Genomic DNA, 18,086 nt, shown 5'->3' with positions numbered 1-18,086 from the left:
CTACAGGTTCTTACAGCATAAAATGTTCCGTTAAGATTGCTCACTTCATACTTGTTTGAGAGCAAAGAAATGCAGCATTTTGCAATTAAGCCTGATTTATATTAGTATTATTAGCATATTTTCATGTGTATTGATTATATATAAATGTTTGAGTGACATACAGCTTCCTGTCCCTGCATCCTGACTCTGAAGAGTTTAACAGGTCGTGACCCCAGGTAGCGTGTTCTGGTATCTGACAGGTCCCCTGATACTTGGTCCAGCACAGTCCTAAGCAGCACACCGTTCTGAGAACACACAGACAGACAACGTAACAGATGATATAGCATGATATTTATTCAAAAACACTAAACCTCTGCTCTGGGTTTGAGGTAACTGTTTGGTTGACTTATTTTTAATAATTACTTGTTATAATTTGCTATATTGAGTTGTAATGTTCTTCCTGAATGACTTGATTTTGATGACTTTTACACCGATATCTCCAAACATGTTTGTGTTCCATATTTCTTTACTATTAATTCATGAAGTATGCACATTTCTCAGCATTTTCCTCTTGGATCTACCACTTAGCACAAAATCAATCTGAGCCAATGCTAACATATGCAGGAGCTATGACCTATGTGTGCTTTACAGGGATGAGATTTAAAAGGAACATTTCTGAAATCAGTTTGGCTAGTGTGAAAGAATACCTGTAACCCTATGTTGAGGTAGAGGAAGCCGATGGTTCCCTTCTCTCCAAGTTCATCCTGTTTCTCGACCCCTCCCATCTCAACAATACAAAGACTCTCTGGCTGGGCTGGAAGAGCCTGCATGCTCAGCGGCTGTAGGCAGTCCTGAACATGATACAGATTCAGAGAGTGAAGACCAAATCAACAGACGTTTCAAACATACAAAACAGTCTCACTGAAGTGTATATACACACACAAATATGTAAATGAGAGGTCCTCTTCATGTAAAACAAACATTTAGTGATATGGACATTAAAAGTCAACCATTTACTTGCTTTGTTAATTTAAAATTTTGTTAGATTAAGAAAGGAAAGGAAGGGGCATGTAAGGCAGTATAGGGCCTGGGCTGTAATTGAATCCAGGCCGCTGCAGTAAGGGCTTAGTAAACAGTGTGCACTCTACCAGGTGAGCTACCGGGGCGCCCCGTGTGCTTTAGGGTTAATATTCAAAGTTGATTGGAGCTTTTAGGACAATCAGTAATCAGTGAATGTCAGCACTGATTCCACCTCATCACAGGTGGAGGAATCACAGAGAAGATGATTTGCATTTGCTTTTTTACTGAAATATTAATACCTTACAAGCAGGGTCCAAAATGAAATTTTAAGCTCATCTGCCAATGGCAGGCAAACTGGGCATAAAACTGCATCATGTATTATTTGACAAAAAGTTTTTAATGCGCAAACTCATCTTTAGCATCACTTTAAAGAGAGAATTATGAATAAATATCAGATTTAGGGATGGGATTGTTAATTTTTATTGATATTGAAACCATTATTGAGACTGCTTAATGATCCAATTCTTCATTGATACTTAGCTACTGTTTGGTGACGGTTATTTGGTAAGACGAGATCCAAAGAGCATGAGTTAGGGCTGCACGGTATGAGAAAAATATTCAATGTGCAATAACATTGTTAAATATCGAGATGACATATGACTTGTAATAAATAAACAAATATTGAAGTGTGCATATTAGCTGCCTGGTTGTTTTTAAAATTAATTATAGGATTAGAATTTAATATTTTAAATACAACTGTTGTTTCTAGAGCAGCAACATCAATGTTTACAACAGCAACGTCACTATATAAAGTCAATATGTGACATCACAATAGTGAGTGACGTTTAGAAAGAATGAAGAACTCAGTCAGCATCTTCTCACTGCCTGCCAGTAACGTTACCTGGTAGGAGAAGGAGCGGCTGGTTTGTCTCAGCCAGCAGCTGAGTTTTTAACAATGTGGCAAATTTTAAGACTACAGACCAGTCTACAGACAGTTTTCTATTTAGCTTGTTTGAAACATTTGGCTTATGCCAAGCTAACGTTAACTGTGCTTATATAAAACATACAGATGAGAGATTGAGGACAGAGCAGTTTAAATGAACCCTTCCACATGTTTACCTTACAGACAGGTGTACTGATAAAGTATTGTCTTTTTAAACGCGAAGGTTTTATTGCACACTTAACAATCAACTTGAGTAGTTTGGAGCTAACAGCTAGCAGCCTCTCGCTCTGCTGCCGTGTGTGTGTGTGTGTGTGTGTGTGTGTTCGTTCAGGAGCCGACAGAGAGCAGGCAGAGGCCTTTTAGAACCGGGTATCGATTCCCATCCCTAATCATATTTACAAAAAAAAGAAGAAAAAAAAACTATCAATAAATGAGCTCTGTGCCCGTGCTTAAAACACAGAGTCCGCTGGAGCTTGCCAGTCACTTCCTGTGTGTGTTAGCAGTGTTGTAGCTGAGCCAGCAGCTCCCTTCCCTCCCTGCGTTTGTGTCTGCGAGCGAGTGTCAGTATGTAGCTATAGCCCTGTTTATAATGCTGATGTTACAGTTAGCCACTGTTCAGATATTTATACTTGACATTGCACACAAGTTATTACTTGCCACATTCTTAAAATATAGAAAGGAATCAATCAAAACTTACAACATCACTGTCACAACTAGGAATATAGCTTTTCTTACTGCCTTCAGGACCTTACAAGAACAGTTTCTTGTAAGAAACAACATTTTACAACATATTATATTCTTTAATTAATTCTGTAATTTTACACTTGAAAAAGTGACAAATATATTCTTTTTTCTCCCATTTTCAGATAATTATTCAGCTTATTTAAAAACAAAACTCAAACACAAAGTACTACTTTTGTTGATAAATTGAGGTAAATACACGCCCTCCCCAACCGTGTCCACAACTTGTAACGTAATAGGCTAACAAGTTTCTTAAGCGAGTGAACACATGCCTATATCCTTTAAAAAACGACCACTAATTTGGGTTTTCATGTGTCAGGGTGTCATTATTGGTTTCTGTGCTGAAGGGTCCATTTCATTTACAAACTAGTGTTTCTGTTCATACCGTAGGGTCCAGGGAGATGATTCGGACAGTGTTGTCAACCAGTCCCACGGCCAGGAATCTCGAGCGCTGCTCACCAGGTGGAACGTTAGCCAGGCTCATACAAACCACATCAGCAGACATCTCCTTGCGCTCTGTGTACTCATTCAGCTGGCCAGACTACAGAGAGAAAGACATAGGAGACAAAATGAGAACACACACACACTTACCGTTTTATTTATTTATTTTATTTTAATATATTTTTATTTTTTACACACACACACACACACACACACACACACACACACACACTATATTTTATTTATTTATTTTATTTTGATTTTTAACATTTTTATTTTCTTTTTTTAAACACAAATACAAATACACTTTGATTACTTTACGCTTTAATTGTTTAATGAAATGTATGGGGCTGATTGTTCTTATGTTGTGTATATATGATGCTTTGGCAATGTTATTACATTCATGCCAATAAAGCTAATTTGAATTGAATGAGAAACAGTATTACTAAACAGATATTCAGTCATCTCTGTTGTATTTAGGGTTGGGTACCAATATGTCCAGTACCTACAAGAACCAATTAGAACGCAAGTTTCGGTGCCACTTACATGTGTCGATATAACTATTTCCCCTCTGGTGCTCCGAAACGGACGCAAGAAGCTTCATCACTATTCACCGCAGTACTAAATGTAGCGTCCCTCAATTGGTCTTTATTAATGCTGAAACAATGCTGGCTACTGTGGGCTGTAGCGGACGCCAAAGAAACAAAAATGGCTCAACAGAGAGCTACATGTGTGGACTTCTCTGGCTCCTCACCTGTCCCTCTGCTAACACACACACACACACACACACGCAATAAAAAGCCCTTTCTGCCTTAGCCGAATACAAAAGTCATAACAGTGCAGTGTTTCCCACAGAATGACAGTGTAACTGTCGCGCACGGCGGGGGTGCGTCTATTACAGCACAAGAGACTGATATAGTTTTGGTCTTGAATATTAGTTTCAGTCACATTTAAATTTGTCACTTTCTCTGCAGTAAATATAAATAAAATACAGTGTATAGTACAAAATGTAGTTTGAGGTCAACTAAAATCATTTAGAGATTCAATTTTTCCACATTTTGAGCTCTGTGACTTGTTCAATATGAGAATCAGAATCAGAAAAGGCTTTATTGTCAAGAAGTACTTTAATTGTTAAGTATTATAAAACGGTTAGCTCAAACCAAGCAATCTGATTGGTTTATAGCAGTGATATAATGAGCGTATATAACGGGTATGACGTTGAATTCATTTGGCACAGATCCGTATCACTCCACAACAAACAGGGTTGGAGTTATAATCTGAGCTTTGTGTGTGTGGGGGGGGTCACGCTCCATTTACACCTGGTATTAAAACGCCATCTGATACAGATCGCATGTTACCGGCGGTGATTATTATATAATATATATATATGAATGTGTGTGTGTGTGAGTGAGTGGCTTTTTACATGATTCAACATTTCTCTCTCTCACACACAAACACACTCAGCAGTCCACTACTAGCCCCAGATGTCTGCGATATTGCAACAAAGTTTAAGTTTCAATAAAGTCAAATATATAAAGTGTATATTTATATATAAAATACATAAATATGGATTAAACCAATGCTAAAATTTTACTTTTTGTCAAGAAGAGACATTTCCTGAGGAAATATTTCATTTCAATAAGCAGATCTGATATATGCAAGTGCGCACAAACATACACGCAAAAACATCTATTTTCTTACCGGGTCCATCTCAAAGTAGACCAGCTCCCCTCCAGTCAGCGCAATAACAACCTGTCGCTGGTTCACAGCGCAGCGGACGATGGTTTTTTTGCCAGGAGTCTTCCACTCATTCACACGCTTGTCTGCTCGAATGTGGCGGATGCCATCTGGGTACACCTGTACGGAGAAGCAGTTTGGTTTAATTGTTAATATTATTTTGCATTTCCTATTTTCTTATTCCAACATAATATCTACTTTAGTTAACTGTCACAGATACAGCGGGGTAAACAGCATCATACATTTAAATATCTCCTGAAGATAATTAAGGCCAAAGATCTGATAGTAATTTGTGTAAAACATGTAATAATTGTAAGGGCAGAAAATTGTTTTATTCTTTACTTATAATCCTTTATGAAAGTACTTATAAGAGTGCTATTTTTCTCCTTTATTATGTCTTATATATTGTTTTAAATCTTTAACCTGTTCCCTTTTTATTATTGTTCTTGTTATTCCAGTCTGTCCACATGTGTGGGGTTTAGGTCAGGGATGTGGGGTTGCTGATTGTTTTCCTCACTAGCTGTTCTTCTCCTTCCTTGACTGATCCCAGTCAAGGATCTTTTGTTCTCCAAAACATAGATGCTCAGACTGTGTAAATGATCATGCAGCCCTTTGCTCTGGGCCAGACGTTAGTGACTGTCTTAGAAGACAGAATCTCTGGTCCAGCTGATTTTGTTGTGGTACTTCTCTGTTTATTCTCTTTTGTTAAATAAATTCTTCAAAGACAACGGTTCATTGTAACTCAATTATTTGCTCAACCTCTCACCAGGAATATAATTTTCACGACAATAATGATGGTCAAGACTGCTGGTATGCAACGGTCTTATTTAATACAATTTTTAGGTACTTGTCTAGTATATTCCCAGGTATGAATGAAGGTGTTAAAGGTACATTTCCCCCACCTGCACCAGGGCATCTTCTCCAAGCAGTGAGCAGGAGAGAGTAGGTGTTGTGCCCAGAAATCCAGAATCTGTCACTTCCTCTACAGTCTCCCCGATGGACAGGACCAGGGTGGCGTTCACGAATGATACAATGATGTAGGCATCAAACTCATCTAGCAACAAAAGGAGAAGAGTCCAACAAAGAAAAATAAGCACTGATTAGAAAAACAATGCTGTTGTGCTATTAAAAGTATAATTCACAACATTAAAGGCTTGGAATACACACCTAACGTTGGGTGACATTTATGCTCTAAAAATTCTTCTCATGCATTTACCTCAGTACATGTTTCCATTTATTCTCCTATGTAATAAATACATTTAGGGCTGAAACGATTCATCGATTAAAATCAATTGCAAAGAATTTGCATCTATGCTTTTTAGTAATCTTTTCTTTTGCCATGCCAAGCAAAAGTACTTCTTAAATGATGCATCGATGAAATAATCTGCAAAAGCTTCGAGTACTAAAATCAAAGTTAGCTGCAGCCCTAAATACATTAAAGCTCAGTAGCTCATGTTTGGGGTTCCTTTTTTGCCTTAGTTTGAGTTACAAAAAAACCCTTAAGTCCCTGGCTGCAATGTTTTTTCTATATTCATTGAGCAAATGAAATGCTTAGTAATTATTAGGTTTACCAACTGGTAGATTTTTTTAATATAAACATCTAAAAAGGGAAGCTCAAGCTTGCTGTGAGTGGGACTGTGAGCTGCACTTTAATCGGAGCTGCGGAGGATTTGTGTTGAGATTTCAGTCTGATCAGAAGGGTTTTCAAGTATTCACTTCAGCAGAGTATAGGGCAGTCATTAAATAATGAGGTTCTTTTAAAAATATTACATATTTTTTCTTGATATGTCAGAAAACACTGGGAGAGATTTTGAATGTGCAGTAAGTTTTTAACATGAACAGAAAACCTGCTGAAACACAGGAGCTATTAAAGTACAAGAGTTTATAACTGAAATAAAATTAATTAATTTGTCACTGAGGTGAAAAGGTGCCACAATCAAACAAAGCACTGCTGTGCTGACTCAGCAGAGATTATATTATATATGATCTAAAGGAGAAACATCTGAAAGCAAAACAGATTATAACAGAATAAAATGCAGGCATTTTTATATTTTAAACTTCCACCTTTAGTTCTTCCCTTTTATAAATAAAAAATTATACCATAAATTGGTGCAGAAAACTTCAACAGAATGCTCAAAATGTTCATATAATTCAGCATTGAAGATTTCTTAAAAATTGTGTTAAAATCTTCTCTGTATCTTGTGAACCCATTATTGTGTCTCATCTCGTCTCGTAACAACCCTAGTAATTATACAATTTTACAGAAAGGATTAAATAAATATGCTTCCACATAACTAGGACTGAACGGTTTGGGGAAAAAATGGAATTGCAATTTTTCAGCCAGATATTGCGATTATCATTCAATTTGCGAGTATTATTTTTTTAAAGTTGATATTCACTGCCAGTCTATTTTTGATGGAAGCCGCGACAAGCAGCACAGAGCAGATGAACCGAGCAGGAAGTCAGACACAGAACGGCAGTCAATTTTCAAATTAAAACACCCTGTGCAGACTCCTAGTCGTATATATCAACAATAAACACGGTTAAAACAGACAAAAAACAATTAATTACGTAGCCTACTTAACCATGGTAGATGCACAAAAAGTAAGGACAACTGAACAAATTAACAAAATCTGAACAACTCAGCAAAATCAGTAGGATGTTTAGCCTGCACAGAGCGGAATGAAACACAGAGATCTGTTCTCCGTAGTTGAAGCACACAAAACGACAAATTAACGACACGTCAACAACATAGGGCAGGCTAAAGGCTCCGCTGCTGAAACACTTCAGTGTGAGTTGATGCTAAGGCTGAAACGATTCATCGATTAAATCGATTACTAAAATGCATCAACACAAATTCTTTGCATCGAGGTTTCGTTCAATCCATATAACTATATAGCACACTGTTTCGCACGGACATTTTTACTGTCACACACATAGCGCTTACACTGTGTGAACACGACGTGATTATGATGGCGCTGTTGGAGGAAGTGGAGGAAGAGAGAGAAAATAGCGAGGGATGAAGAAGAAAGTGTCCAAAGTATGGGATTCTTTCAAGCCAAAATAAAACAACAACTCTGTAATACCCTCCGTCCACTGTAAAACAAAACTGTCGCCTCGGCAACAGCACGACGGCACCTGATCAGAAAGCACCCGGTGTTCTGCCAGCAGACCACAGACAAGGTAACAGTAACTTCAGCATTTAACTGAAATCATGCCAAGCAAAAGTACTTCTTAAACGAAGCATTGATAAATCGATGAAATAATCTACAGAAGCTTCCGAGTAATTAAATGATCGCAGCAGCCTTAGTTGAGGCCGAACACACACTTCCTTTACTTACGAGACAGAAAACAAACAAGAAGGTATTTCCTCTACGGGAGAATTAAGCAGCGCTGATTAAATACAAGGCTTTAAGATAAACAGTCAATGCCATGAACGTCATTCTGAAACTAGCCGTTTTCCCCTGTTTTTTTACACATGTACACTCGAGTCTAATCTCTGCCAACTGTGGTGGAGCAATGTATCGGTCTACACATCTTGAAATCAAGTTTATTTATATAGCATGTTTAAAGTGCTGTCCAAATTAAAGTGAGTGCAAAACATAATAGAAATGACAGGATGAAAATAAAGATCAAAGGCCATTACGAGTGTTGTCTTAAAAGTGTCAATGGAGGAGGAAAGATTTAATCAAAAGCAGAATGCTAATCCAAAACTTTGGAGCTTCCACTGCAAAGGCACGATCTCCCTTACCCCACTAGCCTCAATTGGGGGGGAACAGTTAAAAACAACTGTTCTGGCGATCTAAGAGGCCTGGAGTATCGGAACAGAAGATCTTAAATGTACGGGGTGCCAGCCCCTTCACTTCCATTTACCAAACGGAAGCGCTAGACTAAAACAAAAAGAGGTCCGCATGTAAAATTCTTAACAAGTAGGGACTAAATAATGAAAACAGACCAAACATTTTCAAAACAGATTACCTTAATTAAAAGGCACAATCTGTAATCCAAATGTAAACATAAACAAAATGAAAATCACTTTACCAAAAGTTAACAAGCCCATGTTGATTCAGTGGTAAATTCACAGTGCTACACACATAACAACAACTATGGGTGCTGTTGAAAGGTTTGTAGACACAGCACAGTGAAATTCATTCATTCTGACAGCCTCAACGTGAACAGTCAGAAAGTCTATCATTCCCAGTCCTCCCCATAAATCCCAGCCTCTTAACTGGCTGTAAGCTGACACTGTGAATTTGGTTGATTGGGGAAAAGGTTCTCTCAAACAGGAAATTTCTTACCTTCTACATGTCTGCGTACTGTCCACACAGCGTTAGGGTTACCGGGCAGCTCAGACACAGCCATCTCTGAAACCTGATAGAAACGGAAGGAAGGAAGAGAAAAGAACATTTTATCATGACTCTGTAAGGGCAAAGGATGTTCCCTGCTTCATGCAAACTACAAGAATATGGATTATACACAGGTATCACAGTATTAGGGCTGACCCAAATGCTTCAAAGCTTCTACCGCTGTCATTATTAAGTCGATGCCAACGTTCTGAAAACATGGCATTACTCGCTATATGTTGTAGTGCTAATTTAGGCAGATGCTTCACAGCTTTGGTCAACTCAGAATCACCCAATATACAATGCAGTTTGCAGCGCAAAGAAACAAGTGTTTGGAGTTAAGGACAGTCATTTCAAACTTCAATCACTTGTTTTTCAACATAAAAACATCTAAACCCTGCTAATACAGAATTACTCAAATGTCCAATGACTCTGACCTATAATCATTATCATGCAAGTGCATTTTGATAGAGTACAACCCTGGAGAAAACACACCTTCTCTGAAAGCCCTGCTGCAGGATTATGTGTGTAACCTCACAGGTGGGATCTGTATTCATCAGACTAAAAATGTCAACAGATAGAGAACCAGAAATGGCATCCAACCAGTGCAATACCAGTTATCGTGTGGCGCATGGTATAAAAAATAAAAATAAATTCTTTGTTTGTGCTGAAATCAGAGTGATTTACAGAATCTTCAGCTTTAATTCAGAGAAGAGACATGAACTAACTCATCACTTTTCAGCCAACATAGTGTCTGTGTGTGTGTGTGTGTGTACATGCTCTTGCCTGCATGCAATGTTGTTGTTGTGTGTATGTACCTCCAATCCATGTCTAAGAACCCTCAAAGTAGACCGCGGTCCTCGTCCACAGGCGACATACAACTGTGGTGTATCTTCATTGGCCAAATCAGCAATCTGTCAAAAACAGGAAGAGAAGGAGACAATGAACCACAAGGAATTGCACTGTTTTTAGAGCAATACAGCTGGGAGGTTCAGTTGTATGGACATAGTGCACAGAAACACACTGACCTGACAGGACATGATGGGTGATAAGTTCTCCTGTTCGTCCACCAGCACAAGGTTCTTGAGGGGACGGGGTTGGAAGAAGAAGGTGTCTCCCTCTTCCAGCGGCATTGCAGAGGAGAACTCAGGCTCCTCGTCATCATCACCCAAATGGGCGATCTGGTAAAGGTAACTAAAGGAAACAAAAAAAGGGTAGAACATCATCTTCTGAAGGTTTTCTAAGCCCAGAAAGAGAGGTTCAAAAAGGTTATGGTGGTATTCTGTCAAAGGTAAGACAAATGACTTACTGGTTTCCAAACTCAGAAGACACAAACAAGAAGCCAGTCTTCAGGACGCACATGGCTGTTGCCACAGGGATCGTGTCAAAGTATTTCAGCCTGATTTCTGTGACCTGAGAACAAACACAGACCACTTTTAAACATACATTTTTGTGCTGAAACATTTGGCTGATAAATCCACCCCCAGAAAATGAATCAACTACTGGTAACTGACTGTTGTCGCTTTTCTCTGTTTTACAGTAGAGGTGGGTGGTCTCTCAAGTATGCAACGCCCAGTGAAAAGGGATTTGGCTATGCAATTTGTTTCATTGTAAAATGTATTTTATCCACCCTTCATCATTGCTTACCATTTCTTCATCAGTTTCCAGGGTAACCTTAAAAATGTCTCCCTGCTCAGTCTGGGCCAGGAAGAAGAACATGGACTTGGTCTTGTGGGTGGCTGAGCAGACAAATATCATGCCCCGCTCCGGGTCATCAAGGTCATTCTGTAAGATGGGAGAGATGAGGAAAAGAGAGCTGAGCAAAAATAAATGCGGAGACAAAAAAGTGACTCAAATCTGATGCACATTTAAAAAAAACAAAAACAAAGGTAAAGCAAGGGCAATGATTCCAAATAAAGAGGAAAACAACATCCTTCCACTTGAAATCATTATACTGGACTACAACATTCCTACTCATTAAATTATAGCTTAAATCCTTTTGTCACATGTTGATGCCATGCTCTTAGCATAAAGCGTTGTTTTTCATTGTGTATTATGTTTAGGACTCACCCTGCGTCGTGGGATGGGACAGCGAATGTCAGGCTGGTCTCCAAAATTCTTGTATGTGATGTAGTTTTCAGAGCAGATCAGAACTCCACTGGGCCCATCTGAACCACCAGGAACTAGACAGAGGGGATATGTTTCTCTTTATATGGACGGTGACTACAGTGAAAACAGCTGGACTACAAAAGCAGGATGGGCTCGGTTTTCCAATCCAAGGTTTCCCTTTACTCCTTTAACTTGCTCTTTAATGTGTCTGACTGTGATAGTAAACCCGTGCTGAGATCAGATATGTTAAATCTTTCTCCAGTGTTAGTCAGAGAAGAGACATGACAAACTCATCACATCTACAACACTTTGTTGTGGGTATTATTAATAATCTAATAAGCTATTCATGTACTGTACATAGTTTCTTCTCAAAAACAAATCAAATCCTAAAAACTTGCATATTCTAGGAGGTCTTTCAGGCTAAATTTAACACTGACAGCTGATTGAACGCCAGTTTTATTATTATTGTTTCATCATGTTCAACCACATGCTTACCAGTGATAAGGAAATTTCCATGCTCCTCCAGAGCCTCACTGTACTTGCGGACCACGTGATTCAAGCCGAGGTCCAGCTCATAAAAGGTGAGCGTCTGTTGCGTGTTGGCGGCAGCTTCTCCTGTCGGGTCATTGTCAGCTTCCTGGAAAGAGCAAATAGCAACATACAGGATGGAGTTGTGTCTTTTTTATTCAATCAGTCCACTGTCAGGCACAGTATAGCTTACTTAACCAACAACTAAAGGGTAAAAAATGTTTACATTGTCAGGATATTCAATATTTCTTACCAATGGTGCTTCAAAATTAAACTCATGTGCTGAGATCAGAGATTTTAAATCTTTCTCCAGTGATAGTCAGAGAAGAGACATGACAAACTCATCACATCTGCAACACAAGTTATGTTAAGGCAGAAACTTGAGTTTTCACGACTTTACCTCGTAGTCCATTTCAAGGCAGGCAAACATGGGATTTTCAAAGCCGACGTCGACTCCAACTACATGGTAGACCAGTGTGTTTGCTTTATGGGCTTCCAGCGGAGATGAGATGGTCAGTCTTGCAGCTGCATCTCTGTTCAGAATGTAAACCAGCTTCTGTTTCTCTATCGCTCCTAGACGGGGTGGGGAGAAAAGGCTTCATTTCATTTAACTTACGTTACTGCAGTTTTTATATACATGGCTGCCCTTTAACTTTTTAACTGTTGCATACAGAATACATAATATACAAGTAATACACTATTTTGAAGGTTGCGCTCAAAGATCCCTGATTATACAGTCTGTTACCAGTTTATTTGGATCACTTACCTAAAACCAATGCAGACTAATATAAAAGATATATTCTACATTAAATACCATTATTTGTATAGGCTGACATTGACAGCCAAAAATATGATTGGAACTGTATATAACATCAAAGTGGGTTGCAAAGAATAAATAATATTAATCTTCAACCCTTTTTGGAGGTCCACATGCCTGTAATTACAAATCAATACATTCTGATGAATTCCTTTTTTGGGAAACCTGTACACTGCAATACAGCAAGTCTAACACAACTGAGCTGTAATTAATATTTATATCTACTGCATTTAAAATGTTTAATTGGGCCGGCACTGCTCATTTACAGTGCAGTTTTGAAATGCAACACATACAGTAAACGGTATCTAAACTATGTATGTAAAATGTGTTGGACACGAGATGTGTGTTCTGCAAGCATTTTAACTTCTATCTGTCTTCTATCTGACAGATACTGACATTTCCTTTTTGGGTCAACTGTATGATTCATACAAACATTTTAACGTGTTGATATTACTTTATACCTATCATAACAGCTCTGCCTTTTGGGTCAACAGCCAGGAACTGTCCGGGGACAATGCGCCGGCAGCCGCTCTTTCCAAACGTTTCCTGGTGGATCTTCTCAAACATGTTTTTTGATGGGTGATATTCCAGGATGACAATACGACCGCTGTCACTTCCAACAACAATGTAGTCTACAAACACACATGAAACATGTATAAATACAAAAAACAAAAAGGTTTTACATGGAGTCAAAGAACGCTGCCTTTTCCCCATACACAGGTTATACACCGTTTCTGTGAGGTCATTAAATTGTGGCTGAACATGTCTGTCCCAAACACAGATGTCAGGTTAGAGGGAAACTTTTCCCCTTCAGTAGAGGAATGTGTAAACAGTGGCTAACACTGCACATGCATCAATCCATGTATATCATGAAAATCGATCATCAAGGGGAAAAATACATTTTTGAATAGTGTCTTTAACTATATAATAAGCCATGTTTGTAGTCGCACACACATGCATGCACCCTTGGCTACGTACCTTTGGTTCCTCCTGTGAGCCTGAACGCCATCAGGGACCTAACGATGCCAAATACCTCCACTGTGAGCAGAGTGTGCACCTTTCCTGTGTTGGCATCTGGACGCAATAATTCCAAGATCTTTCCCCTGGAAACGACAATCTCCTGCATCTTGGTTCCTACCAACATGCAAACATCACTTTTCAGCATGTGTCAGTTTTCAAATGAAAAGAAATGCTGTGTAGGTTTTCTCTCAGAAAGGTGGTTATGGTTCAAGCCCGGCAACTGAAATCCTCATATACTACAGGATTTCTCACCAAAATCTGCTCCCCTTTCACAGAAATAAAATTGTTTTGGAAACCCAGCATCGTTAGTGCATTTGTTACTGTACTTTGTACATGTTATTTTATTTTATGTTAAAATCATCACAATTTAATCTAGCAAATATCAAAAGGAGGACAACCAAATTGAGTATATCATTTTCTGAAAGTTTTTTGGAGTTCAAAAATCAAACTTCAATTACAGCAAGACCTTAAGTTTAAGTAATATTGCCTGCATGCAATCGTTTTGAATCCACCAGAAAATGATACTATACATTTGTTTTGGTATCACATTCAGAGGTGTTGCGTTCTCTCCTGACTGTAGCCAGAGAAAAGCAATCACATGATGAAAACTCATAATCACAACTTGGCATACAAACAAACTAAACACAAATTATGCATTTGTAAAAGACTACAACAGAAATTACAGGCATAGAGAATAAGTACAGAATGCTACCAGGCCAACAGACAGAAGGAGAATTAACTAAACACCATTTTATAAGAAGCAGACAAACGAGTGCATTACATTCATACATTCTGTCCAAAACAACACAATTTTTCCACATATGCACATCTGGAGAAATTCAGGTCTCATGAATGCCATGTGGACAGGAGAAGCCAGGTACTATACCACCAACCCTATAATGAATGGACATCCGGCTCTAAAACCAGCTCTGACCATCCAATCCCCAAGTGGTGGTCTTAAACTCTACTCTTACTGTTGATCAGGAGAAAGGTGACTACTGATGATAACACAGCCAAATAGGAAGGCAAAAGAAGATAGGCATCGATCTCACCTGAGAAGTTTCCATGGATGGCATGAGTGATGCCCGTGGCTCGCTGCAGGGTGATGTTGTACAGAAACATGGCTCCTTTTTTGTGGCTTCCCCACAAGGTTCTTCGGGGGCCGAAAGCAGATTACTTAGCCTAGCTCAAAACTGTCACAGAAATGAACAACAAAGAGGGCTAGGTAAGTACAGTAATATGTCTGTTAATACTGTGAACGGTTTCTTTCCCACAGTCTTTTAATTGGTCCCAGTGTGTAACTGTGAAGACTGTTTAAGAGGGATCCTCAGACTGAACAGAGTATGCACTCTTGAGGAAGTTAGCATTTGTGACCTTCCAAAAACGAATAAACTCCTCGCAGTAAAGCAATCAAGGGTTAGTAGAGGGTTAACATACGTTACTTGCTGGGCACGTAGACTTGTGGTGTTAACGTTACTGTTTATGCCCATGACCGACAAACACTGCTAACGTTAGCTTAGCTACGAGGCGAACTTTATGCTAAGCCTGAGTACCCATTAGTTACTTTGTCTGCTACCGTAGCTCCTTTGTTGCTAATCCAAGGTAACTTCGCGCTACATTACCAATTTCTCACCATGCCATTTGTTGTTGATTAAAAACAGTGCACACAGTTACATCATTTACTTCTTTTCAACGGACGGAGAGCCCATTCATAGAAAGCGCCACTTTTGCCTGACGCACTCCTTTATTTTCTCGCTGTATAACTTAAGTCCGTTCACACTTCACATGCATATAATATCCATTTGATTAGGGAGAACATGTAGATTTGCATAATAACATATTTACCGGCGTCTTAGATAAGATGACTCAGATTTCGGACGGATAAAGTTTTATTTGTACAAACAATTCCCTTGCAAATCCGTCAAGCCAACGATGAGCCGCCGTTTGTGGGTCCTTCGTCAGCCTAAACGCCGTCATGTAAGGTGACCCACAAAATGCCTGACAGAAATCTGAGACACGCTGTAGTGGCGCCGAATCTCCAGCAGATTTCGACAAAGACCTCAAGACCAATACAGAGAAACATGACATAGGATCGTAGGATAGGATGCATGTAGAGTTTTATGTGGCAATTGCTTGTCTGTTTTATGTTATGTCTTTTATGTTTTTTATGTGGTGACATTGCACTTTGAGCTTCTTGCATATTCTTTTCCAATGTGGTTTTATACTGCAAATGGCTAATAAAGTGAATCTGAATCTGATGTGTTTGAAAGCGACTATCTTACTACTGTATATAAATTGTTTGGATATTGTTTTTTCCTTCATTTAATAAGCTTCACCCGTCTGCAATATTAGGAGCCATTCTAACCTCCTATGGTGTTTTCAATTATATCACAATCATTAACAATTTCCATATCTTAACAAATCCTGCTGAGTAACTACATGATAAAATGATATTTTAAATAGCCTACACGTGCTCTTAAAATATGTCAGGTCCAACCGTAACTCAATCTAACACAAGTAAACATACAGTTAAACAAAATGTATGTTAAATTCTACTGATGTCAACAGATGTGTCAAGCATGTGATCAGTTTCATCTTATGGTATTTCCCTCACTGAAAATCTGAACACAATATTACAGTCATTGTGTTTAAGGTATTTATACATTCTTGCATTGTCCCCAAGATATGTTGGAAATGACACTTATGGAGCTAAAATGCAATGAGTCAGTAGTCAGGTAGTTTGATTTACTTACACTAAACTCACTTTATGTGTATGTGTGCGTGCGTGTGCATATGTGCCACATAGGTAAACGCGCACGCCTGTGTGTCACTGTCTGTCTGTCCTCAGGGTGGTGTGGTAGTCATGATGGTGCAAAACAACAATTGACGCTGATGTCTGGAAATAAGCAATGTGCATGCTTTCTCTCTCTCTCTCTCTCTCTCTCTCTCTCTCTCTCTCTCTCTCTCACACACACACACACAGACACAAAAGATATAGTAATCAGGTGGACTATTGAAACACTGGCCTCAATTATGTTTGGATTGGATGCACTCTAAGAAGACTACCAGTCTTTTGACAATACATTAAATCAGCTTTGATGGGTTCTCAGTTTCATGGTCCATTTAATGTGTTGAGTGAACCAGAAAATGAAACTGAGCAGAATTGTTTTGGCAACCAAGTGAGCATTATTGTGTCAACCATTTTTAAACAAAACACTGAAAAACCACTTCTGCAGAAGTGCCATGCTGACCTTGGTGACTGGTGAGGTTTTATGAACATGGTGAGTGTTTCATCCTTTTATTGCGAGTGTATAACACATACTTAGAATATGAGGAAAGAAGTTGCCCGTATGAAGAAAGAAGAACTTGTTTCTCACTCTCATTCTCTTGTTGTCATGTGATTTCTCAGTACGAGATTTGGAGAAAAGCAGAAACACTTTTTCACTCATCACTTTTTGTCAGTACTGGTTGTAAGTGAAGATGTCCTTGTATCACATTTTGAGAGTGTTATGTTTCAGCAAGTCCCTGATAATAGTAATCTACTATTTGTGCATCTATTTTATGCATCAGAAATGCAGACAGGGGGGGACAACATTACCATAACGTGGCCCAGAGATGGATGAACTCGGCCCTGAAAATACGGTGAGAATAAAGTGAGTTCAAGAGGGTTCTTATCCTCATGATTGGTGTGGATCACAAAGGCAGTGGTTAGTTCTTCAGCCAAGTCAATGCAACCCTTAGCCTAATTAGTAAACCCATTAAGAGCATAGGATAGGGAATCAACAAATGTGAATGATTAAATCAATGTTTAAATATTCAAAGTTTCATTGAGGTCTGGACTTCAAATACAAAGTTGAACACCCACAGCCCTTTAGCTATAGTGGGTTTGCTCTTCCAGGGATTCACACAATTGTTACTGTAAAGCTGGAGTTAACTTGATCAAGAGGCTACCTGTGACTTTTATCAAAAAGTAAAAGTAGCAAAGTTAGAGTCATAGAAAATGCAGATTAGAGGAGCATTTATGCATGATGTGCTGTGGGAATGCCCTTATTAGTGGAAGGTCCATAAATGTATTTCTGATTTTTTCAAGTTAAAATGTTTATTCAAATCCTAAACTCTATTTGTTAGGTGACCCACTTATTTAGTGGACTGTGGAGCTCCAGATATGTCAGTCTAGCATATAGGCCAATGGCGAAGAAGCAGGTTTTGTTTAAGAACTGGAAGAGTCATAGTATAATTATAATGTTTGATTGCTGTACGTTTACTGTGTAAGTAGTGTCTTGTTGTTGTATTTTAACCGGTGAAGCACCTTGGTCAACCTTGGTTGTTTATATAAATAAAATTGATACTGATATTGATATTGTTAGTGAACTTTTTTTCAGGAATGGGATATTCAGCTAGGCATACA

General features: G+C 38.7%; 1 protein-coding gene across 2 annotated transcripts in view; it reads right to left on the bottom strand.

Annotated features, from left to right (window-relative positions):
- sf3b3 (splicing factor 3b, subunit 3) overlaps positions 1-15,679 on the bottom strand; it is a 32,977-nt gene extending 17,298 nt beyond the window's left edge. Inside the window, exons 1-17 of one of the 2 annotated variants that reach the window (XM_038705724.1) lie at positions 15,524-15,679; positions 14,731-14,871; positions 13,637-13,792; positions 13,120-13,290; positions 12,242-12,414; positions 11,809-11,950; positions 11,275-11,387; positions 10,852-10,989; positions 10,514-10,617; positions 10,233-10,398; positions 10,023-10,118; positions 9,160-9,232; positions 5,764-5,915; positions 4,826-4,981; positions 3,069-3,224; positions 687-830; positions 162-284 (exon numbers count right to left, since the gene is read on the bottom strand). In XM_038705724.1, the coding sequence (XP_038561652.1) occupies positions 162-284; positions 687-830; positions 3,069-3,224; positions 4,826-4,981; positions 5,764-5,915; positions 9,160-9,232; positions 10,023-10,118; positions 10,233-10,398; positions 10,514-10,617; positions 10,852-10,989; positions 11,275-11,387; positions 11,809-11,950; positions 12,242-12,414; positions 13,120-13,290; positions 13,637-13,792; positions 14,731-14,800 (2,133 nt within the window). In that variant the 5' untranslated portion in view covers positions 14,801-14,871; positions 15,524-15,679. Of the gene's footprint in view, positions 1-161; positions 285-686; positions 831-3,068; positions 3,225-4,825; positions 4,982-5,763; positions 5,916-9,159; positions 9,233-10,022; positions 10,119-10,232; positions 10,399-10,513; positions 10,618-10,851; positions 10,990-11,274; positions 11,388-11,808; positions 11,951-12,241; positions 12,415-13,119; positions 13,291-13,636; positions 13,793-14,730; positions 14,872-15,523 lie in introns of those variants that run through there. The other variant, XM_038705725.1, reaches the window with a different exon arrangement.
- Between the last annotated feature and the right edge of the window lie 2,407 nt (positions 15,680-18,086).

The sequence above is a fragment of the Micropterus salmoides genome, unplaced genomic scaffold (genome assembly GCF_014851395.1).
Source record: "Micropterus salmoides isolate LMB-PRFRI ecotype aquatic unplaced genomic scaffold, ASM1485139v1 Ms_hic_scaffold_8, whole genome shotgun sequence".
Classification (NCBI taxonomy): Eukaryota; Metazoa; Chordata; class Actinopteri; order Centrarchiformes; family Centrarchidae; genus Micropterus; species Micropterus salmoides.
Note: the sequence above shows the minus strand (reverse complement) of the source record. Positions and strands in the feature narration are given on the sequence as shown.